General features: G+C 46.7%; 1 protein-coding gene across 1 annotated transcript in view; it reads right to left on the bottom strand.

Moving 5' to 3' along the window:
* Positions 1-24,479, bottom strand: part of IFT172 (intraflagellar transport 172) — a gene marked incomplete at its 5' end in the record, with an annotated part of 41,072 nt that extends 16,593 nt beyond the window's left edge. The window contains 21 exon segments of the mRNA XM_009891602.1: positions 1,127-1,375; positions 1,782-1,859; positions 2,253-2,345; positions 2,686-2,770; positions 3,484-3,591; positions 4,401-4,537; positions 4,910-5,077; positions 8,149-8,261; positions 8,778-8,863; positions 10,806-10,909; positions 11,398-11,451; positions 13,478-13,633; positions 15,491-15,586; positions 16,670-16,793; positions 16,890-17,104; positions 17,954-18,041; positions 19,522-19,601; positions 20,010-20,075; positions 22,882-22,921; positions 24,114-24,226; positions 24,372-24,479. Coding sequence (XP_009889904.1) covers positions 1,127-1,375; positions 1,782-1,859; positions 2,253-2,345; positions 2,686-2,770; positions 3,484-3,591; positions 4,401-4,537; positions 4,910-5,077; positions 8,149-8,261; positions 8,778-8,863; positions 10,806-10,909; positions 11,398-11,451; positions 13,478-13,633; positions 15,491-15,586; positions 16,670-16,793; positions 16,890-17,104; positions 17,954-18,041; positions 19,522-19,601; positions 20,010-20,075; positions 22,882-22,921; positions 24,114-24,226; positions 24,372-24,479 — 2,361 coding nt within the window.
* Position 24,480: the final 1 nt, after the last annotated feature.

Genomic DNA, 24,480 nt, shown 5'->3' with positions numbered 1-24,480 from the left:
GATTTGTCTAATCACTTCTGGACTTTATACTATTTGGTAACAAGACATCTGGCAGCAATAAGTCCCACAGTCACCCTTTTGACTGAAGGCTTAAGAAAATGTGACAGGTTTGGAAAATCACAAAATTATCTTGGGTCAAAATGAAACAGTCAAGAAATGCTGAAGGTAAAATGAGACTGGAGAAATGTAATCTAAGCAGGGCACATAAAACAGGCCAGCAAAAAGAGGTTGTTTTTTTTCACAAAACACATGACTGATTAACTCATAGCCAATATTGTAGATCAAAAAGTACAGATGGTTCAAACAACAATTTGACAAGCTCATGGAAGTAAAATTTATCAGGAACTCTTAAATATAAAAATAAAACTGTTCAGGTACACTATAGTCTGCAAACTGCTGGAAACCATGATCATACACTAGGGGAAGTGTCAGCCTGTGTTTGCCTGCCCTGTTCTCTATTTCCTTTCTTAAACATCTGCAAGAGGCCACTGTTGGCCAGGATACCAAGCTGTACAGTGGTCAGACTCGGCACTGCTTTCTTACATTAACATGGTTATCTGTTGTTTAGAAAACACCCTTTTGTTTTAAAACTGCCACCTAATAACAAGTAGATACCATTTTTTTGTTTTATTAGACACAGAGAATAATCACTTCCTTTCTCTATGATATTAATGGTTCTACAGATTGTCTTCACAACCTCCTTTGTTTTTCTTCCTTAGCTTTTCCATTTAGACTATACTTATATGAAAGCTGTACCACCATTTTTTATTCTATGAGGAAGCACTGTACATTTTCACAGTGATACCAAGTTTTCTGTTCGATTCACAACTCCTTTCCTGTTGGTTCCTATCTTCCCAAGGGCCTCCTTGACTATTACTGAACACTCAGCTGGTGTTTCGGAGACATGTTGCCAATCTTTTTCCTGACTAATAACAGCAATTCCAGACCACACTCATGGATAATGGATGCAGTTAGGATTTCCTCCCAAATATTAACTGCAAACTTATCAACACAGAATTACATCTGCTACTTTCCAGCTCAGTCCCCCTGTACCTCACAGATGCAGAGGACAGGGTAAGAGCTTTGATGCCACAAAGAAGAAAGCCCAATGGGCTGGTCCACTCACCTGTTCATACAGTTCCCCTCTGATCAGTGCCATTGAGACCCTATTGATGACATCCCCATTGGTCAGCAACTCATCCCTGCTCATGGCCAGCCGTGCTGCTTTGGCTGGCAGCCCTGCCCGCAGGTATAAGCTGATGGCTGCCAGGTAGTCGCCCTGTCCCTCTTGGACCTCCCCAGCCTTCTCTTCTTGCTGGGTATCCAGCAGCCACTGGTAGTAACCCCGACGCATTTTATCCAGCATTGGGTGTCCCTGTTGAGAAATGCAGCATCGGTTGACCTGGGCAAGGCAAGATGTTGTTCTACTCATCCTGCAGGCTCTGAACAACTAGTTCATGGCACCATACTTCTTGCTGCCCAGTTAAACTAAGCAACTGCAGTTAGCAGAAACCACAATGCCAGCCCTGCGTACCATGCATCATCCATTCTTTTCCGAAGCCCTAGATACTCGTAAACCAATTTCAGTAGCTTTTCTCCCCCACTATTCACCCAGGACCATACTTACATCAATGCAACATTCCCTTCTGCTTGGAGCCCCTCCAAGCAGAAGGGAGGTCCTGATAGGACAGGTGAATAGAATCCACACCTTGAAGGGACTCCCAACCAGAAGACTTATCAAGCAAGCCCAACTCACAGTATGGTGCAGCTATATTCTGTACCTTGGCCTCGGCAACCACAATGCATTCATCCCACATGTGCAGCTCCTGGTACATGTCCATGGCCTCCTCTGTGGCATTCTGTGTCAGAGAGCAAAGCACAAACAGTGCTCAATTTAGCAGACATGTTGTCACTAAGCTCTCACAGTGGGCAGGATTAGATGTGCAGAAAACACACAGTGAAAAAGTGTACCGTCCCCTTCACATGGATATACATAATCCTTCACCCTCTTCACGCACCTCAGGGCAATCCTACACCTTGGAACAAGAAATATCTCCTTCTGTTTCAAAAGGCAAAGAGGCAAAACCTCTTCTCCCAGGAACAGGCAACCTCTTCCTTTTCTCTTTCACACCAGGAAAAAACCTATTCTCCCAGGAATAAGCAACCTCTTCCTTTTCTCTTTCACACCAGGACACAAGCCTCCTTGCTCAGAAATAAATGAGACCTTTTCTGCTCCCAGTTCCTTTACTCACTTGTTCCAGGAAGATCATCTCTGCCAGCTTGTAGTTCTTGTCTAGCATGGCCAAGCGGGCACGCACCAGATAATGGTCTGTACCATCCCCACCCTGCAGACAACATCAGTTAGCTCAATCAGTTTGTTGAGTGAAAGAAGAGGCTCTGGAATGATACAAGGGAGGTGACTGCAGGTGGGGTCTGTGTCATTACAGAAACTGAAGAAGACAGAGGAGAATCAGAGAAGTGACAAGACAGGAGCAATATGAAATGGCTAGCCAGAAGAGGGACCTGGCAAGCATGGATGAAGGATTATGTCAGCAGTTTCTACATGACCAGGTCCTGTAGAACCTGGTGTCTACAGGACAGGTCAGCATGGACACAGAAGATAATGTGTATGCAAGTGTTTGCAGGAAAGCAGTTGCCCTGCACAATAGAAAAAGTTTGACTCACATGCTCTTGAGCTGCCTGGTCAGCAATGGTATTGGTTTCATGCAGAAATCGAGCCTTTGCCATGTTGCCCAGAGCTGCAAAGCACCTGGAAAGAGCAAAGCAGTCATTCAATAACTGAGTTTTGTTGCCCATTTTTTTGTCCACAAAAAGAAAATCAGAACCTGGGCAGCAGAGCCAGCTCGGCAAGCTGGAGAGGTGGGATAGCCCTGCTTCAAGAGAAGGATTTTGCCAAGACTCATGTTCAGATGTGCCCTCTAGCCCTACTCCATGGGAGAGGCCGTGGACACGACAGTGCTCACAGGATCATAGAATCACAGAATGGTTTAGGTTGGAAGGGACCTTAAAGATCGTCCAGTTCCACCCCCCTGCCCTGGGCAGGGACACCTCCCACCAGCCCAGCTTGCTCCAAGCCCCGTCCAACCTGGCCTTGAACCCCTCCAGGGATGGGGCAGCCACAGCTTCTCTGGGCAACCTCATGCTTCACTTCCTCATGCTTCAGAGACATGCTGAGCTTGTCCATGTCTGTCAGCTCCCTGAAGCCTTGGTATACACTATTTTGGGTTGCGATCAGCAAAAATTTGTGCTACAGAGTGATGTCTTCCTGTTCCCAGTTCTAGCACTACTGTCTAGGATGAAAGGGCAAAGTCATGGCCTGGAACAGAGAACACTTAATTCTCCAATGCAGTGAATCTTCTAGGCCACACAAAAAGTCACATCTTCAGTTAGACGCTGGTTTCTGTGAGGGATTCAGCAAAGAGAGTGTTTAAGCCAGAAAGATGTTATAGCTTCTTCCTGTACCTCTCTGCAATGTGCAGCTGTCTAGCTTCCAAAGCCAGTCTGCTTAGGGTCTTCCACATGGCTTCCGTCTCTGTGGACATTTCCAGTGTCTCCAAAAATGCAGCAGCCCTTGAGACAGAGAGATTTGCAAACCTTCAGTAACAGAATAGAAGAGCTCTCTGAGGAAAATCCTGGGCTGAGACAGGAGCTTCCTAACAAGAGTTACACTGCAAACAGAGTAAGCTGTGTGTGACCAGTTCTGAAGAGGACTGTATAACACAGGGCCTGACATATCAGGGAAAAAAAATCAGTGATCCAGGTGATCCCTATCTGGGCTAAGGTACTTAGAGGCATATGATCACCAAAAGGCTGCAGCAGTGTGGGAGAAGTCCAAAGTGTGTCTGAAGTAAATCCCTGGTGCAAAGAAGTCTCTCAAGTGCTATCACTGCTACAAACGTGAAATTCTCTTCCCTGGTCAATTTTAAAGCCCTATAACAATGTCAGCCATACCCAGGTGGCTACCATGACTGCTTCAGGCAGTCAGCTTTTACTGTGCACAGCTCCTGAATGTTTCCATGACACTGTCACCACGCCTGGAGGGGCAGCAGCAAAAGTACTTTTCACATCTGGTTACTACAGAAGACACACTTATTCACTGCAGTTAAATGAAAACTGCCTTCAGTGACTTTCTGTAAGTGTCAATGGGACAGTCTCTTGTGCCACGTAGTTGAAACCACAGAGCTGTGAGGATGAAAATGCTGAATATTCACTCTTGAAGGACTTTGCTGCACATTATAGCCAGACCTGGCATCAACCTCATGCTCAGAGCCTAAACTGCAACTTTGTATGGAAAGCTGTGCTGCTGTATTTCATGGATTGCCAAATCTCAGGTGCCTATGTGAGGTGGGCCATCACCATGTAGTGTATCTAGCACTTACCTGTGATAATCCCCATCATCAATGGCAGTTCCAAACTCTATGAGGCCTTCGTCCAGGGTGTAGGACACAGTGTTCACCCCCTCAGATACTATCACTTCAGTCTTTCCATCATTCCGTTCCAAGTCTACAATATCCCCCTGGAAAGAGTACAAGCTATCAACACTCCCATGCTCTCCTAAAGTATGCGGGGTAGCAGGGATGTGAGGACAGCACTGCGACAGCTCTGCTGATTTCAGTTCTGCTGAATGAGCTCACACTGAGCAGACATCATCCTTATCTCACCAGAGGGAAGGAAAAAGCCACTGAGCAGCTCCTTCCTGTATTGACTGTCTCCATGTTCTGCCAGAAATGCCTGCCACAAAGTTGACAAGATGAGCTCATATTTTGCCCAGGAGAAACTAGCAGTTCCCTTCTGTCTCCCTTCTGCAGTACTACCCTGACTATTCCCAAACATGTGAGCAAGAAGTAACAGAAACTGCTGGAGGTGGTCAAAGTCTCCAGAGATTTACCTTCAGAGGAAACATGGTGACTCGCTCTGGAGCATCAATGTTATACCAAATGCAGAGGCTGTTTCTGTTCTGAGCCACCACCACATCGCTGCCTGGGACCCACTGCACATAGGAGCAATAGTTCAAAATGGTGGTCTTGGTGCTGCTCTCAATGTCATAGAGCTGCAACTAGAGGGGGGAAGAGGAGAAAAAGGCTCAGCTGGGCTCATGGGTGTGCTGCTAGCTCACATCAACATGGCAGGAACATCTGAGCAAGTATCTTGTGAACAGGTATTACTTATTATCAGACTTTTTCCAAGATAACGCAGCCCAAACTTCCACACTGTTACTTACACACATTACTATCCAAGACCTCTTTAACCCCTGCTGTATTTAAATGGGGGAATCACAGAATCACAGAATGGTCAGGGTTGGAAGGGACCTCTGGAGATCATCTAGTCCAACCCCCCCGCCAGAGCAGGGGCACCCACAACAGGTTGCACAGGACGGCATCCAGGCAGGTTTTGAATGTCTCCAGAGTAGGAGACTCCACAACCTTTCTGGGCAGCCTGTGCCAGTGCTCCACTACCCTCAAAGTAAGGAAGTTCCTCCTCATGTTAAGATGGAACTTCCTATGTTCACGCTTGTGCCCGTGACCCCTAGTCCTATCACTGGGCACCACTGGAAAAAGACTGCTCCCATCCCCCTGGCATTCTCCCTTCAGGTATTTGTAAGTGTTAATAAGATCCCCCCTCAGTCTTCTTTTCTCTAGACTAAAGAGACCCAAGGCCCTCAGCCTTTCCTCATATGCCTTCGTTACTGTTAGGTACATAAGTATATAAACCGGAATATGCCTTGTCCTACTCCAGTTCCCTCTCAGTTGCAGAGCTGGAACAGGAGAATGGTCTCTTAAATCCTTCCTGCAAACAAACAGGGTGACCAAGGACGGCCTTCTCCTGCAGTTCTGGGCTGAACTGTCCATCCTAGGTAAAGTCCTATTGCAAGAACTGTTGCCAATAAGGTGAGAGGGTGTTTGCAGAATACACTGCCCTGAAACAAACCTGACAATTTGGAAGGTGTAACCTGACACATGGCATAACAAAGATGTATGATGCCTTGTAACTTAAAAGTCCTAGACTGTCTCTGTTCCTCGACATAATTGTCCTCACCTAGCAAAGATGACAGAGAAAAAGAAAAGAAAATTGTGCTAATCTCATGACATACCAATCAAAAGAGAACAAGAAAGTCCCTGTTTCAGTCTGTACCAAACTGGTTGGTGAAATATGTACAGACATAGCTTAGGAGAATCACAATATTGTCTGATTTAGGCTGGTGGCAGTATTTAATGAAGGGGCTGGCTATGAGACCTCTTGAGAGGCCCGAAAAGGAGCCAGAAGAGGCAACAACAATCTCGATGATGCCACAACCTCTTGTTGAGACAGGGAATTAGAGGACCCAAATACAAGCTGAACAAGATTGCAGAAATAAATATAAAAAGATATGTTGCTGGGAAAGTTCTTTCTTCTCACATGATAGGACATACAGAGCCTTGTGGAAATGTACTTATCACTTACAAATAGAAGCCTGTTTCATTTGGTGCAGGCTGCAATCACTGTTAATACCTTTCTGAAGAGTAACAGTGCAGCAGAGCCCAAGCAGAAGCCCTTCCTACTGGCAGTCATTCAGTCTCCTTTGTAGTGAAGGTCTTTCTTGACTGATACCTTCACAGATATGTGAAAGTAGTGTCCTAAAGACACACATGGAACAATCCTCCTTCTGAGAGTTAAGAGGGTCTTGATTAGAGAGGCACTGTAACGCAGATGCAGAAATTACATTTTTTGCAAATCCATATTGGGCTGCTCCTTCTATTTCTCTAGAATCACAAAGTACTTGTAGAAGTCCTTGTTCTGTGATGGCCCAGACCCAGAACTACAGTCTTTGTGCAAGAAAGCCCACCTCCAGCAAACTCTTGTCAGAGAAGTTTGTGATAAAGAGTTTGCGAGGCAGCAGACATGTGCACTGCAGTTTTTGGCTACAAAACTGAGCACTCTAGTTGCTATCTGATCAGCTTGGCAGCAAGGAACCAGGAGACAGGTAATTAATTGAAGACTGTGATTCCCAAGCAAGAAGGTATCTTTGCAATCCCTACCATCTTTGATGCAGCCTTAGGGGTCAAGCTGCCAAAAATGACAGCGAAGAAGCCTGGGGTTCCTGTCTGAAATGTGAGGGGTGAATTCAGAGTTTCTTCTGAGATGAGGCTGAGAAAGTTCTCAGGGATTTCAACACATCTGCACTAAGGAGAGAGGTACAGCCAACGTGGAAATATTCTACTGCAGACTGCCAGCTCCCAGTGGGACCTGAACTCTGGAGCCATTAAAACCATCCTGTGATGAGTTGCAGTGCTACAGCTGGGGTCTGCCACAGCACCTGGAACACCTGCACAGAAATTCTACATGTGAATTACACCATTGTCAAGAGGGTCATGTTCTCTTCTCAGGACACTCTTGTGACAAGAGGAGCAAATGAAGTCAAGTGGTCAGGGAGCCTTACACTCATAGTAGCGAAGAAGGCTGGACAGTGAACTGAGTGGAGCTGTAATACAATTGATAAATACACATTCTGGCCTGCTGCAGTGAGCTGCTTCAGCTGTAGCTGTGCAGTTAAACTAAACAAGGATAGCACATGAGGTGAGTACCTGCACATCATAATCTGCAGTGTGAAACTTACCATGATTTTGGGCATAGTTTTGTCCTGGGCTTACGAGTACTCTCCCAGACAACATTCAGTCATGGTCTAGGAATCAGGAAAAGCCGAGGCCATGCCAAACAAGCTATTTGGTTGTGACTACGCTGTTTTAGAGAATTGGAGAGTTCATCTTACAGACTTAAGCCAAGCTGTTGCAGAGAACACCTTTTTTAAATTTACATGTTTAAGTGCAACATTAGGGTCCTCATCCTGAGATTAACCCACTGGTCTCCATCTCACAGCAGAAGAGTCTACGATCTTCATTTTCATGGGTGATGAGATGAAGCAAGATGTCTAGTAACTAACTTCAGAGTTAGCTATGACTCAAGACCAAACAGGCAATGCTGCCAGCTTATGCAATCTGAACGTGGTCTATCTTCCCCAAAGGAGTAGTCAAAAAATAAGGAGTACTTCAGATGTGTTTCTCACCTCCCTCCCTCCATCTGGGCCTATCTGTCTTTACCTCTCCCCAGGCATGCCATCTTGCCACACTCCCCCAGGTGCGCCCGCCTCACCCTCATCTTCTTGTCCCTGAAGAGTAGTTTGTGGCCTGTTTCATTCAGCTCCAGCCAATCAATCTTGCTGTCATGGCTGATAGTGCCAGCGTTGTAGCCACCAACAAGGTCCACTTAGGAAGAAAAGAAAGAAAATAGTATAAGTACCCAAAGTGCCTCAGGGTGCTGAACATCCAATGCTTTCCCAGGGGATCAGGGCCCTGGGACCTAATTAGAGCAGGACCTGCTGGCAAACACACTGTGATGTGAAAAGTAGACTGCAGTGCCATTTTATCTTGATGCCTTATCAACAGCAGTAACTCCCTCGACCCCTTTGTGAGCATGCACAGACCACAGGCAGCGCAGGCAGCAATATCGTCACGCTGCACTGCACAGAATCGCAGGTGTAGGACACAGCCACAGCCACCCCACCGCTGTGTCCACACCAGGCAGCCAACCTGCCAAGAGCAGGGCAGCCCGGTCTCTAGTGGTCTGCTGCCAGGCAGAGTGAACGCGAAGGGGGCCTTCAGGGATATGCTGCTTGGTAGAGGGAATGCAAAGAGGGCCTTCAGGGATATGCTGCCTGGCACAGAAAATACAACGGCATCAGAAAGGCTAGCAACATACAGGGGAGGGAAGTTTACATTCACCTGTTGCTATAGTCTTGATGTCTATCAGATAAGACAGTCTCTTGTTCTCCTCCGTGCCTCTCTGCCGTCTCTCATTGATACGGACACTATTATTTGAAAGGAATGATGACAGTTACCTTTACTATTCTCTAAATTCACAGGACTGAATCACATAGCGCCCCCCCAGACTTACCTGCAGTTTCCCCAAGCACATGGAGCCTTCTGCAGTTCTCTGACCTGTGACTTTTGCACAGTACCTACAGCTGCCTCAAATGAGAACAAACCTTTCTGATTCATGGCTTCAGTCCGGAAGCTGTCCCTCTGATACCAGGGTCCCCAACAGCAATTAGTTATGCTGCGTTCACCTCTGAGCAGTCCACGATCCTCCCTTCTCTCAAATCAGAAAATGGAGTATGGTATTTCAGAGGCAAGAGGTCACACTGGCATCTAGAGTCCCTGCTAATGCTGTACGAGGACCAGCTGGATGCAGAGATGCCTGAGTACATGTATAGGAGACCCCCCTTCAGCAATACCCAAGTCAGGCTTCAATAAGCATGTATCAGAGGAAAATGGGCTCTTGTGCTTCTAAAACTTTACAACCGTTAAGTGTAACCAAGCAATTAAACCCCACCATTAAGGCACATGGAAAATAAGGAGGTCAGTGGTGACAGCCGACATGGCTTCACTAAGGGCAAATCATGCCTGGAAAATTTGGTGGTCTTGTATAACGGCGTTACAGCACTGATGGATAAGGGAAGAGCAACTGACATCATCTACCTGGACCTGTGCAAAATATTTGACACTGTCTCACATGACATCCTTGTCTCTAAACTGGAGAGACATGGATTTGACGGATGGACCACTGCGTGGATAAAGAATTGGCTGGATGGCCACACTCAAAGAGCTGTGGTCAATGGCTCAATGTCCAAGTGGTGACCAGTGACAAGTGGTGTTCCTCAGCAGTCTGTACTGGAACCAGTGCTGTTTAACTTCTTTGTTGGTGACATAGATGTTGGGATTGAGTGCACCCTAAGCATATTTGCCAATGACACCAAGCTGTGTTGTGCGGTCAACATGCTGGAGGGGAGGGATGCCATCCAGAGGGACCTGGACAGGCTTGAGGGGTGGGCCCGTGCAAACCTCATCAAGTTCAACAAAGCCACATGCAAGGTCCTACATGTGGTTCGGGGCAATCCCAAACAAATACAGACCCAGTGGAGAATGGATTGAGAGCATCCCTGAGGAAAAGGACGTAGGGGCACTGGTGGATGAAAAGCCAGCAATAAGCCGGCAATTTGTGCTCTCAGCCCAGAAAGCCAACCACATCCTGGGCTGCATCCCCAGCAGCATGGCCAGCAGGGTGAGGGAGGGGATTCTGCCCCTCTACTCCACTCTCTTGAGATCCCATCTGAAATATTGGGTCCAGCTCTGGAGCCCTCAACACAAGGACAGGGACCTGGTGGAGCAGGTCCAGAGGAGGGCCACGGAGATGCTGCGAGGGCTAGAGCCCCTCTGCTGGGAGGACAGGCTGGGACAGTTGTTCAGCCTGGAGAACAGAAGGCTTCAGGGAGACCTTAGAGCCCCTTCCAGTCCCTAGAGGGGCTCCAGGAGAGCTGGGGAGGGACTCTGGATCAGGGAGGGGAGCCATGGGATGAGGGGGAACGGTTTGACACTGACAGAGGGGAGATTGAGATGAGATCTGAGGAAGAAATTGTTTCCTGTGCGGGTGGTGAGCCCCTGGGGCAGGTTGCCCTGAGAAGCTGTGGCTGCCCCGTCCCTGGAGGTGTTCAAGGCCAGATTGGACAGGGCTTGGAGCAAGCTGGGCTGGTGGGAGGTGTCCCTGCCCAGGGCAGGGGGTGGCACTGGATGATCTTCAAGGTCCCTTCCAACTCAAACCATTCTATGATTCTGTGACCGTTGGTCACTGTCAAAAGCAGATTACTCAAGTCCCAGTGTCTGGGGGCTGTGTTCTACAGACTGGGACACTTCCAAGTGTATATATCTGAGGTCACTCTCTCAAAATGCAGTACAGGTAGGTGTGACACTCACCTGACGAGATGAGGGTTCATGAACTCTGTGCGGACAGACCCCAGGATGTCATTGCTTCCATATTCCACCAGTGTCAGCTCTCCAGCATTAAAGATCATGCAGACCTGAAGGTGAGAGGGAAATACACTCTTACAGAAAACCCAGGTAAGCACACCTACCTGCCAGTGAGGTGTGCAGAAAAGAACTCTGCTGCACACAATTCTAAATTCAAACCCTCTGGGATGACTAAGGAATTGTCCTTGGCTTTTTGTTGTGCCTGACAGATTTTCCTCAGTTAGGGATGTTAGTTCTAGGCGTATCAGTCCTGCAGGAGGAGCCAAACTGTCACCCTAACAGCTGTATTCTGTACCTCTAACATCCTCTCTGGCCGTTGCTCTTTTATTGCTCCTCCATACACTGAGTTTGTTCTGTACCAGACATGTGGAAAAGGCTAGTATGGGGAGGAAGCAGATCAGGATCTGCATGGAAAGGGCACGTCCAGGAGACTGCTGAGAAATGGGATTTTCCAGCAGTGCATTCGACACTTTTTCTGCTGATGCACACACGGCTTTACTCACCATTCACGGGTAGCATACTGTCCCATCCAACTTACATTCTCATTGTCGAAGAAGAACTTCTCATTCCCTCCAGATCCTTGCCAGGCTACCTACAACACAATGACATGGAGTAAGCAAATGCCAGGCTGACAGCTCCTGCAGAGGACCAGGTTGCAGGCATTGTGGTCTGTTGTCCAGCTCTTAACTCCCACAACAGACAGCAAGAATTACACCCCACAAGGGATCACGTTCCAGCACTTCGGCTGTGAACAGTGTTGTTCAGCCATTCCCAGCTTGCAAGTTCCTCACTTCCCCCTCCTGTTTTTTATCCTCTGCTTCAGATCCCTGTTCACTTTGTCTAGTATCTTATGGCCTTCTGGACGAGAGGCCTTTATGTGACTTCCTCTAGCCTGTTCTCTCCCAGGCACTTCATCTTCCTCTAGACTAACTTTATTATAAAAAGTACCCCCAACAGCCCCTTTGCCTCAGTAAATCTCCTCTGAATTTCTACACCATATGTAGCTGAAACCTTTCTCTTCTGGGGCCACATCAGCAATGACTGATCAGCATAGTGCCAGTGGGGTACCAGCTGATTTGGAATTTGAGAAAAGCACTGGATAATGCAATAATTATTGTGAGGACAACAGGCAAGTAGTCAGAGAGGCAGAAAACTGAAAGCCAAGGTTGCGGCTGTCCTTTGCTCTTCTTGAGCAAGAGCTCCAAGTCACTGCTTCAACAAAACATCAAGATGGTAAATGGACCTGAAAGGAGGTTGTAGCAAGGTGGGCGTTGGTCTTTTCTCTCAAGTAACAAGTATCAGGGCAAGAAAAAATGGCCTCAAGTTGTGCCAAGGGAGGTTTACATTGGATATTAGGAAAAATTTCTTCACTGAAAGGGTTATCAGGCACTGGAACAGGCTGCCGAGGGAAATGGTTAAGTCACCATCCCTGGAAGTATTTAAAAGATGTGCAGATGTCACACTTACGGACACAGTTCAGCAATGGACTTGGCAGTGTTAGGTTTGCGATTGGACTCAATGATCTTAAAGGTCGTTTGCAACCTAAATTATGATTCTGTGACTACTCACAACCTTATTCTTTATAAGAAGTAAGTATACCTGCGCAGCTGAAAGAAAAACTCTGTGCAGTATGATGTAGAGAAACCTGGGACATTTAGTCTGGCTGGATTTTCAGTTGGATTACTAAGGATAAGGACCCTCCAACTCAAACCTGTCGTCAGGAGCTCCTGCTCCCAGCTAGATTATTAGCACACCATTAGCCTAATTAAAAGTATATGATACCTATGTGAACAAAGCAAATACATCCCGAAGCCGATTTAATACTTTTATCAGACACTAATCTACTGCCCATGTTCTCCAGGCTTGGCACATAGGCTCACTACTCAGTGCGCTGTGAGGCTCAGGGTGCAGACAGTTTTGTACGAATTGTCTGGTACCAGAAATGGTACTGGTGTAAGCTGTGGTACTGCAGTCGTGAATGTTTTCTGTTGCTTTGTTTTTATTTAAACACACTAAGATTCATACATTCACACCTGGAACGTACATATGTACAGCGTCTGGCATTGGGGCCCGCAGGACAAGAAAGACATTGATAAACTGGAGCAAGATCAGCCAGAGCCACCAAGAAGATGGTTGGGGCTGAAGCACCTGCACTGCGAAGAGAGGTTGAAGGAAGTGGACTTCTTCAGCCTGGAGAAGGGAAGGCTTAAGACACCTCTAATAGGGTGCTGCCAGGCTTTTTTTTTGCAGATACACAGTGAAAGGATGAGAAACAGTCATAACTTAAAACAGAGATTCCAACGAGACTTAAAAAAAGAAAGCTTTTCCCCATGAGGACAGTAAAGCATTGGAAGAGGGGACCAGAGAAACTGTGGGATCTCCATCCTTGAAGGTTTTCAAGACCAACCTGGATAAAGCCCTGAGCAACCACATCTGAATTTAAAGTTGACCTTCCTTTGGGTAGGAAGTTTGATAAAAGACCTCCCAAGGTCCCTCGCAACCTGAGTTATTCTATGATTCTTTGAAAACAAATGTATTGTTCCCACACAGAAAACATATCCTTTGAGTTACAAAGTTAAGCATTTGACACCCAAGAAATGCCATAGATTTTCCAGTACCTCACTGAGCTTGTTGGAGCTGATGTCACCCAGCAGTAATGTGTCTGAAGTATGGGCCACCAGATATCTGTCTTTCCCTTTTTCCTCATCAATCTCATAACCGTACTGGGATTTCAACACAATTCGAGTTCCTGTTGAGAGGTTCTTCACAATGACCTAGAGAAAGTGGGAAAAAGCAGTATGAGGCTGTGTTTCCATGCACAGAGGAAGAACACAGACTTCTTGCCCCATGGAAGATTATATAACAGATGATATTTGGGTATTTAGATGTCCCCTCACATCATTTCACTCTGCTTTTTAAAGAAACCTTACCATTCCTTTTGTATGGGATGACAACTGTAGTAGAAATGTGGGATTCTCACTTCAGCCATTTAGAAGTTTCTAGCCTAATCGGAGGACCATGCAGGCCCTTGAGAATAAGCCACCCTCTGAGAGTCCTAAGCTCTCTCCACTGACTACTAGCTCACCCTTACTACCTGATTTTGAAACAGGTAAAGATGGCTGAAATTAAACCATTTAAGGAACCTGCATTAGGCATGGAGGTACCTTACACAAATTCACAAGCGAGGAAATAAACTCCATTGTCTTTGCTCCTAGCCAATTTCCACCCAGCCTTGACACTGTCCCTGGAACATTCTCTATGCCTTTCCCGACAAGTTGCTATGAACAAACTGTAAGTGCACATGTGTACCTAAAATACTTTGGTAATTTTGGTGCATCTTTTTCAAGGCAGTGTAATTGCTTAAAGGGAGGAGGGAATGAGGTAAATGGACTCGGAGAAATTGCCATCACTCCCAACTCTTTCAAGTATAGTTTTACTGGGGCTGAAGCTAACTACTGTACAGAATTTAGAGAGTTCCCTCAGCTGATCACAAGGAATCTGTCCCTCTGGGGTCTGTATTGTCCCTCAGGGGTCCATACTGGGACCAGTACTGTTTTATATCTCCATCAATGACACTGACAGTGGGATCAACTGCACCCTCAGCAAGTCTGCAGATGACAGCAAGCTGAGTGGTGCAGTTGACATGCCTGAGGGACGGGATGCCATCCAGAGGGACCTGCACAAGCTCAAGAAGTGGGCCCATGTGAACCTCATGAGGTCCACCAAGGCCAAGTACAGAGTCCAGGTCAGGGCAACCCCCAGTATCAATACAGGCTGGGGGATGAAGGGACGGAGAGCAGCCCTGCCGAGAAGGACTTGTGGGTACTGGGGATGAAAAGCTAGACATGAACCAGAAATGTGCGCTCACAGCCCAGGCGGCCAACTGTATCCTAGACTGTATCAAAAGAAGCATGGCCAGCAGGTCACAGGAGGTGATTCTGCCCCTCTACTCTGCTCAGGTGAGACCCCACCTGGAGTACTGCCTCCAGCTCTAGGGGCCCAAACATAGGAAAGACATGGACCTGTTGGGAGTTATTCCAGAGGAGGACTACAAAGATGCTGCGAGGGCTGGAGCCCCTCTGCTTTGAGGACAGGCTGAGACAGTTGGGGTTATTCAGCCTGGAGAAGAGAAGGCTCCAGGGAGACCTTATTGCAGCCTTTCAGTACTCAAAGGGGCTACAGGAAAGACGGGGACAGACTTTTTAGCAGGGCCTGTTCTGATAGGACGAGGGGTAATGGTTTTAAACTAAAAGAGGGGAGTTCTAGACTAGATATAAGGCAGCAATTGTTTACACTGAGGGTGGTGAGGCACTGCCCAGGTTGCCCAGAGAGGCGGTAGATGCCCCATCCCTGGAAACATTTCAGGTCAGGTTGGATGGGGCTCTGAGCAACCTGACCTACTGGAAGATGTCCCTGCTCATTGCAGGGGCGTTGGACTAGATGGCCTTCAAAGGTTCCTTCGAACCCAAACTATTCTACGATTCTATGATTCTGTGAATGACTGGGCCAAGGACTGGAGACAGATGATGGACAGGAAAGAAGCTGTTGGCACCAAGAACTCCAAACACATCTAGTTTTAGTAAGCATCCCATTTTCATCAATAGACATTAACTCCTTGAATATTCTCTTACCTGGCTTGGTCCCACATACGTCATTTCAAATTTATTTTTGTAAATGCTTCTGCGAAGGCAGCAGTCAAATTGTTCAACTCCTCCACAGAGAGTGCCCTGGGGAAACAAACATATTGCACACAGTCAGTGAATTGTTACAAAGAGGTACTCCAGACCCTATTTACATGAAGAGGATCAGAGACAAGACAGAAATCCACAGGTCCTGGCTGCTCTGGGGAACAAGGCTCAAGCCCCAGATGCATGAGGACCAGCCCTATCTAGACTTTCTTGAGAGAAGAGAAAGATTGAGAAATTCTCAGAGAAACAGAGCTTATCAAATACTGCCATGTACATGGCAGAGGAGGAGGAGGGGTTAAAAATCACCTTTATCCTCATTTTTCCCATTATCCCTCTCAGTTTCCCACTTCTCTCTCTCCCAGCCTCCCAAACTCTCCTCCCTTCCATCAGAATCCTTCCACCTTTCTCTTTCTTTGTAGCATTCCCATTCCTTTCACCACTCTCCTGTCCTTTAGACTCTTCCCCTTCTCTACAGGTATTTTTTCAAGTGTTCATTTCATTCTCTATCTGAAAATATTTCAAGGGTTCTTGATTTTGTTGAGCATAAAAAGATGTAAAAACTATTAAAGTTGTAAATAGCAATCTTCTTAAATAATTTAAGTGCTTTAAAGGGTTATTCAACTTAATACAGAAAGATCTGCAGAAAAAAATAATTTAAAGAGCTTTACAGAATTATTTAACTTAATAGAGAAAGGTAGATCAAGGCCCAATGGCTGAAAGTAGAAGAAAGACAACTCTGAACTGAAAACATAGCACATCATAAACAGAGAATAAGATCAGTTTTTATACTGCTTCTCACAGGTGCTCAGAGGCAAGAATGTTCATGAGACTGCTCTAGAGAAGCGATGCTGACCTTATTAAGCTTCTATGAAAAAAGGAGGACTGCGGCTGCCGATAACCAATTACACAATCGTCCATGATATTTTCCAGCTTCACACTGTGCACACTGCACATGTGACTGCAGCAGTGTCCTTTGCACAAGGTCCCAGCTGAGGCACCTTGCGTCGCACACCCAGGGCTCATAAGCCCTCCCTGTATCACATCACTGTTCTCAGGAGCATGCGTAAGACTGTCCCTGGTGTGTGACTCATGGGCTCAAGGTTGCTGACTGATGATACAAACCACACAGATCCGTGAACCATCCCTCTTCCACGCTAAAGCTGTGATGGTGTAGAGGTGAGCTATTTCTTTGGGTTTGCCTTCCTCCCAGGCACCGCGGCGTGGGCTCCAGTTCAAAACCCTTAACCTGTGAGAACAGATGAGACAGCAGAGATATGAAGAACTGTGTATGGCTGAAGAAGAAAGCACTATAAAGGGGAGACTTTACCATCAGGCACCATACCTATCATAGCTGCCAATGACGATGGACTGGCCGCCAGGACTGGAAGCTGCTGTGGTGAATTCCTTCTCTGATGAATCCCGGCTATAGTCAAAGGTTTGAATCACGTTGCCCTCCTTCCCATAAGCTACAATCTTCTTATCGCAGCCCGCAGCCACAATGCTGTTGGAAGCCCAGGCGAGGGCATAAGGAGGACAGGGATGCATCACCAATTTACCCTACATTAGACAAGAAAGAACATCCTGAAAACATCAATGGCTCCAGCCCCCAACTGGCCTCTGCACTGAGCTGTCACAATGAGACCAGTCTGAGGCCCTTCTGTAAAGTCCCATTCAAGGGGGTCTGTCTGCCTGTCCGTCTGTAGGAAGGTAGGCAGAAACCAGAACTGAGAGATGTATCAACTATTCCACGTGTTTAACTGGGAGAGAAGATTCCTGGTGCCAGTAAGAAGACCAGTACCATTAACTACACTGGGATGCACTCTTAACATACCAGAGTATATACGGGCCTTCAGCATATCATGTTAGAGAGCAGACGTGCTCAAACGGCTTCAGTTGGAGAGGAAAAATCTGAGTGACAATAGCATTCCCTTCACCACAGCTTGAAGCACAGAGACTACTCCTTTTGGGGAGAAGAAGGAGGCTCAGGAGAAATGCTGGGTGCCTAGAGTATCCTGTCCACAGACAGAGTGTGAACTTGGCATTCAGGGTTAACAGGGATAACTATACATTGCTTATTGAGAGGGCTATTCCCTGGAACCCTATCTATTCAAGCATCATGCTCCTGGGCACTCTAACATCAGGTCTTTCCAGACACCTGAAAAGCCTTATGTCTCATGCACAAAAACCTAACTTCTGCTCTTACCACCGCAGTCAGTGTATTTCAAAACATCTAGTCACTGTTCTGTCTTCATCAATGCTCCATAAAACCTATGCTAGCAAGCACAGACTGCAGCTCCTCTCCAGACTTGCACTCCCTCCATGGCCTGATCCCTTTTCAAAGCTCCTGAGCTTGAGAGTAGGCTGTGCAAACAGGAATTTTGCTTATTGAAGAAGAATCTTTGATACCTGTGATTCACCTGAGCCCTCATCATCAAAGAAGAAGCGTACTATGGTTCCATCTGCATGGCCAGACAGGATTCCCTTCCCTGACACACTGCAAAGAAACACAGACAGGATGATGCAATACTGCAGTAAGACTTGCTCCTTTATTTTCATATCCCTGACCAGAAAAGCCAGTCCCAGGGTCATCATTCATGTTTCTCATTAAAGGAACCTTCACCACAAGCAAACTGGGTGATGAACACAAGAATATCTAGTACCTGTATCTGTGTCTGTAAAAACAAAGCAGACAAAAGTACAGAGTGGAAAGGATAGCAGCCAGTTAAGTATCTTCATCATGTAAAATCACAATAACCAACTTTCTGTATTACTAAAACACAGACAGGTTAAGTAATCTTAAGTGCAATAATGACTATGCACACAATTTGTTATAATAAGGTATATCAAACAACTCTTGCATTGGAACTGTTCCTGAAACGAGGCAGGATATTGTAACACCAGGAATCCCTAAAAGCAACACAATTTAGAGAAAAAACCATCTGGACAAACACTCAGGGTCTAAGTCCGTTATTTGTAGCATTAATGTACTTCTTGACACAAGCAAGGAGAAGAGAGCACATAAGAGGAAAAAGGCCTAACATTATGTAGAAAGAACACTTTTTAATGATGATTCAAGTACAAAATACAAATTCTATGAACACTGTAACAATCCAGGAATCACACAGTTGTCTTCTGCTGATTGCAATCCCAGATTTGTCACTGATACCATAGCAATAACAGCATGACTTGAATTTAGAAATAAAAGAAGAGGGGGAGAGAGTGGGGGGAGGATTGGGGGAGAGGGAGAGGAGGGCAAACAGGGAAGAGGAGTTGGGGAAGGAGGAGGTGAAGAGAGAGGAAGAGAGAGAGAGGAAATGGAAACCCTCTGGAATAGAGGCAAAGGCAGACAGACTTTGGAGATATTTCTCAGTAGTAGAACGTCAGAGTCCTAGACTAGCTTTAGGTTTTCTATATTTGTTTGATACTCAAAAACCAGAAGGACACCATTCAGTAAAAACCCCATTGCTAGGACCATGACATATCTTTGATTTTTTAGGTAAAGCATACTGAAGTAGTTAAAATTACATCATAATTAAAATAATTTAAAATTGCACTTTATAGTTATTTTTCTAATCATAGCGCCATCACAGCTTTATCTGGCAGAATATTTTTACTTTTTCTTAGCCCTTAAACTTGACTGATGTTAGTAATTAGCTAGATGAAGTCGACAAATTTAATCTTTATGAAGTCCTGGATTCAAATAAATCAATATATGTAAGTAATCTCATGGGGACTCCCATCCTGAAACGTGTTTGAGGGACAACCAAACTGCATGGGCCAGCAAGGCACAGCCAGGTATCAGACTTTAAGAAGGAATTCCTTCTGGAAAGCATGGTATTTTATTATCTCAACAGGGAATTGACAGTAGAAAGACACTCTGGCAACCTCCCATACTGCCACCAGTTACGCCAGGGCCAATAACGGGGCAGGAGACTGAGCCAAAGCAGTGTAGGCTAAAGCAATGCCATACTCACTTGGAAGTTAGCGAGACCACATAGGAATCTGTCCCGTAAATGGTGGAAGACTTGTTGTTCTTTGTATTTGCTAAACGAACCTGAGAAAGAGAATTTGATCAATTTTGCTTCTGTCTGCAGAATGTGGATGTCCCCCAGTGTAACATCCCCAGAGGTTTCCCAGTCCATGACCGGCTCCAGAAATAACAGGAAGCTCATTGCTTTCTGGTAGGTTGGAGAAGAAATGGAAAAGTTGGAGTCACACCTCCACACTTCTAGAAAGGGTCAGGAAAAGGACCAAATGATCCAGCAGAACCTCCAAGGACCAGAACCTGGTTCCCTCTGAGGGAATCAGAATCAGAAAATTCAACTCAGGGGTGTAATCCTTTTGTTGCTATTTGGTGCCCAGTGCCACATAGTAATGGCTCCTACCCTGCAGCCCAGGTGCTTGCAGGTGCTGGTAGCCCCTGCATGGAAAAGAAAATCAGGCAAACAACAAGTTTCTCTACCTTTCCTTCGGCAAGACCAAAGACAATGATATTCTCCGCTGGCCACGATAAGCAGGTCACAGCACTCTGCCAAGGAGGAGGTAAAAAGAGAGATGAGAGCTCCACCCTACTGAGAAAGCTTCTTGCCCCACTGGCACATAACACAGCTCATGAACAGAAAGACCACTCAGACCAAGAAAGAGAAGAAACGGGGGCATTTGGATGGATCTTAAAGTAGGATTGAGTCCCTCCATGCTGAAGCTTGGACTAGATAATAGTGAGCTGGCTCAGAAGGGCTAAAGCAGGGCATCAAAGTTATACCAGACGTGCTATACTAGTATGGATGCTCTTCTGGGATTATTACTTATTCATCAGATGTGTGGTTTTCCACATGCTATTGTCGAATGTACAAAAACATGGCTATTTTAAGATTTTTTTTTTCAACAAGTATAAAACATAAAAATAATTTGACTCTGCTAGCTTCTGTAATAGATATGAGGCTATTTGTACATTGGATCTTCATTTGATAAATCAGAAACAGTCATTATTTATATTTTTAGTTTACAAGCAAGATGGTTATCAGATGCTACAAAGTAGGTCAAGTAGAAATGGGTTCATTAAACCCAAACCAAAGGTATTCTCAAAAGCTGAGGTGGGGGTCAGGATGAATAAAGCTGAGCACGAAACCCAACTGTAAGAGAGGGCCAAGAGAGTTACTGAAACACTGAGAAACAAGAGAGTCACATTAACACTGAAGAATTTCAGTCAATCAGGTGGGTTATTGGTGTTTGGCACTGTGCCACCAGCAATAACCTCACTGGCTCATCTGTTCCATTTTAAACATCTGGGCCTGCTTTACACATATATACACCCTCATTTATTCATATCACCTTCTATCCCCCACTCTTACCATTGATATCAGCAAAGATAGCTACAATCAGATACCAAAATGTCCATGGATACCTAAGCTGCTCATAATTTATATGTCCAAGCAATGACCAAGACCCATTTTTTATTACACCTGTTTCCCAGACACCCGTATCTTTCCCTCATTATCTGCTAGACCCTTACTTTCAGCCTAACACAACAAGTAGCCCAGTGGTAGCTCACAAACAATCCTCACAAAGTGGTAATGAGCTCCGCTACTTGTGTAAAGAAGTGAAACTTGCACATACTCATCCTGACCCTCCAGCAGGATGCCTTGCCTGCCAGCAGAGCAGTGTCACTGTATTCACCAGATGTACAGGACTGCCCAACAGGTTTTGCAAATGGCAGGAGAGAGAAAGGGCTTAATAAATGATCACTCATATTGACTGAACACACCAAAAATTTATAAATAACAATATTTAGTTACAGGGGAAACCCGGACACAGTGGTAAAAACCCACACATATAGCATTAGGAAAAATAAAGGATTTATTACAGTAGAAATGATAGAAAAGGCACGGAGGAAATGAGAGAATGAGAAAAAGAGAAATGAACCACTACATTAAAAATACAAAAACCTGTGTGCATGCTGTGGGCAGCACCGAAGCTTGTGAGAGGCAAGCAGGCTCCCGGCAGGCTGTTAACCAGGTGCCGCAGCGAAGCAGCGCCAGAGGGGCAGGGAGCTCGTCCTGCCAGCAGGCAGCTAGCAAGCAATGAACAACAAAAGGACCCTCCAGTGAGGCTACAGGTATCCACACCCCATTAACCATCATGTTCAGGAAAGGGACAAGTGGACACCAAGCCCCTTTTACTCTCCTTTCCTCAGGACAGTCTATCCAGTGTCATGACCATTCAGCGCAGCAGCTCAAACACAGAGAAAAAAAGGCTTTCTTCACTTATTGCCAGAGCAACAGAACTACATAGGTTCCCCTCCATCAGCCAGGAGTGTTCAGAGAGGTTAGAGGGCCCTCCTAAGCCGCAGTAAGAGCAGCCGCAGTGGTGGGCCATGACCCAGCCCTGCGATGTAGACTTTCAAACCAGAGCCTCCGGCTGGTCTTCACCTGAGAAGCAGCTTGAGAACGCCTGGCACAGAAACTCCAGCAACTACATCAGGAGTGGCTCTACTTATGTCTCCTGGGGATTTGGCCCCAGGCGGTGACTCCTCCTAACTGGTACTGGCTCCCTCAGGGGCCTACACAGCAGAGAACTCCTCTAGGGACACAGAGAAACCGGGGGTCATAGCGTGATGGCAACTGGCTGGAAAGCCTAGGGCGGCTGCTGGACATCTGCCCCTGAAGGTAAAAGAACTAGTCATTGCACTGCATTTTCTCATACAGGTGTTTTTCTATCCAAGGGATTTATAACACCTTTGCCTTTTCCAGATACTTACACCAACCTCAGGACAATCCTTGCCAGACACCTACCGAGCAGTGCTCTCTGACACACACAGGCAGAGCCAGAGGAGCAGAGCATGAAGGCGGCCAAGGAGATAACCTGACTGAAATCACAAACCTGAGGTCTTTAAACATGGGGAAACTGTGCAGTTTGACTGAACTCTGCACGCTTTACATTTTGGTTAATAAGGAATCTTGGGGCTTAGAGCTGCCAACTTGTTGCAACTGCCAAACAGTTGAGCTCAGAGTGTCTCCTATGTTTCCATTTCAACTCCCTTAAAACATTCTGTCCACTGATGCCTAAAGTATTCCCCAAGTTTTGTAATTGACTGCATTGATCATTCAACAATTACTCACTGTTGTACCCAGGCATTATGAGACCTCTGAAGCTTGGCGAGTAATACATGCCTCAAAATTTAGAGATTATCTTAGGATCTACCTGCATCTTTTGGACATCAAGTACCACAGACAGTTTGGCAAAGTATACCTCTGAGTATAAGCAAAGAGATATTTAATTGTCTTTATCCTAGATATGCTGGAGAAAATGGAGTTAAACAGGAGTCTGGGTCTCACCGTTTGGATGAACTTGTTGCATATCACTTTCTTGTCACCCCTGCAGAAAAAGGTAGACAAAAATTACTGTCAGTGAAGCTAGTAATACCGCCCATTCTGGTTACCCTGCTGTTTGTATTCAGTCTGGTTTAGTATTGCCAAGCACAGACCATTTAAGTTTTGTACACTGGTTGTTTGTCATAAGGCAACTTTAGGCAGAAAATTTTAAAAAAACCCAAAACTTCAGAGCTTCCAAAATTCTTGTGACCTGCCTTTCTGAGCAGCTTTAACACAACACACACCAGCAAATGAGGCTGAAGTGAGGCAGGTTCCACATCTATGAAACAGGGGACAGCAGCATAGGCTACTGCTCCACAGAAGCTCAGCTAGTGCATGGTCACACAGGGTTTCACGTGGACTGTGTTCAAGGAAACCCTATCTGCTGCTCACCATAGAAACATCTGAGTGACTCACTGCAGGTTAGATGATGCGCAATGCGTATAGAGCTGAGGAGCAGGCCAGGACACTGATGCAGGTAGCATCAACCTTGTGGCCAAGAAGGCCAATGGCATCCTGAGGTGCATCAAGCAGAGTGTGGCCAGCAAGGCAAGGGAGGTCATCCTCCCCCTCTGCTCTGCCCTGGGGAGGCCACATCTGGAGTGTTGTGTCCAGTTCTGGGCTCCCCAGTTCAAGAAGGACAGGGAACTGCTGGAGAGGGTCCAGCAAAGGGCTACGGACGTGATAAGGGGACTGGGGCATCTTTCTGATGAGGAAAGGCCGAGGGAGACTTGGGGCTTTTTAGTCTGGAGAAGAGAAGACTGAGGGGGGATCTTATCAACACTTATCAATCCTTAAAGGGAGGGTGCCAGGGGGATGGGAACAGTCGTTTTTCAGTGGTGCCCAGTGACAGGACAAGAGGTAAGGGGCCCAAACATGACCATAGGAAGTTCCATCTCAACCTGAGGAGGGACTTCTCTGCTGTGAGGGCGGCAGAGCACTGGCACAGGCTGCCCAGAGAGGTGGGGGAGTCTCCCCCTCTGGAGCCATCCCAAACCCCCCTGGACGCCGTCCTGTGCAACTGCTGGAGGTGCCCCTGCTCTGGCGGAGGGTGGCACTGGGGGAGCTCCAGAGAGGCCTTCCCACCGTGACCCGTCTGGGATTCTGTGACCAACACCTGGAAAGCACACCGTACGGCAGGGAGGAGAGTGCCATCCCCTCCTCACAGTCGCTGGACTCTCCACCACCAGACTCACCACTCCTCCCCAATCCTGTAGACGTAGACGATGTTGTCCGTTTGGCCAATGGCGATTTTGGTGGAGTCTGGGGAGAAGGCCATGCCTTTCACCATGTAGCTCTTCCGGCCGTACTGTGGAGGGGATGGCGGTGTGAGCCACAGGGGAAGGCTGGTCTGCCCCGAGCGCACTCGCACCGGCCCACAGCCCCAGGGCCGTACCGGCCCCGCAGGCCCCCGGCAGCAGGCCCCGGCAGCAGGCCGGGCCGCGGGCCTTCACCTTGGCGTCGGCAGGCTTGGTGGAGAACTTGTCGCGCCGCTCGCCCTGCTCGTCGTACAGCAGCACCACCCGGTCGGCGGTGCCGGCGGCGAACCGCGCGCTGTTGGCC

Source organism: Charadrius vociferus, unplaced genomic scaffold, assembly GCF_000708025.1.
Source record: "Charadrius vociferus isolate BGI_N301 unplaced genomic scaffold, ASM70802v2 scaffold1129, whole genome shotgun sequence".
Classification (NCBI taxonomy): domain Eukaryota; kingdom Metazoa; phylum Chordata; class Aves; order Charadriiformes; family Charadriidae; genus Charadrius; species Charadrius vociferus.
The sequence above is the reverse complement of the archived record's forward strand: the minus strand, read 5'-3'. Positions and strand labels throughout refer to the sequence as shown.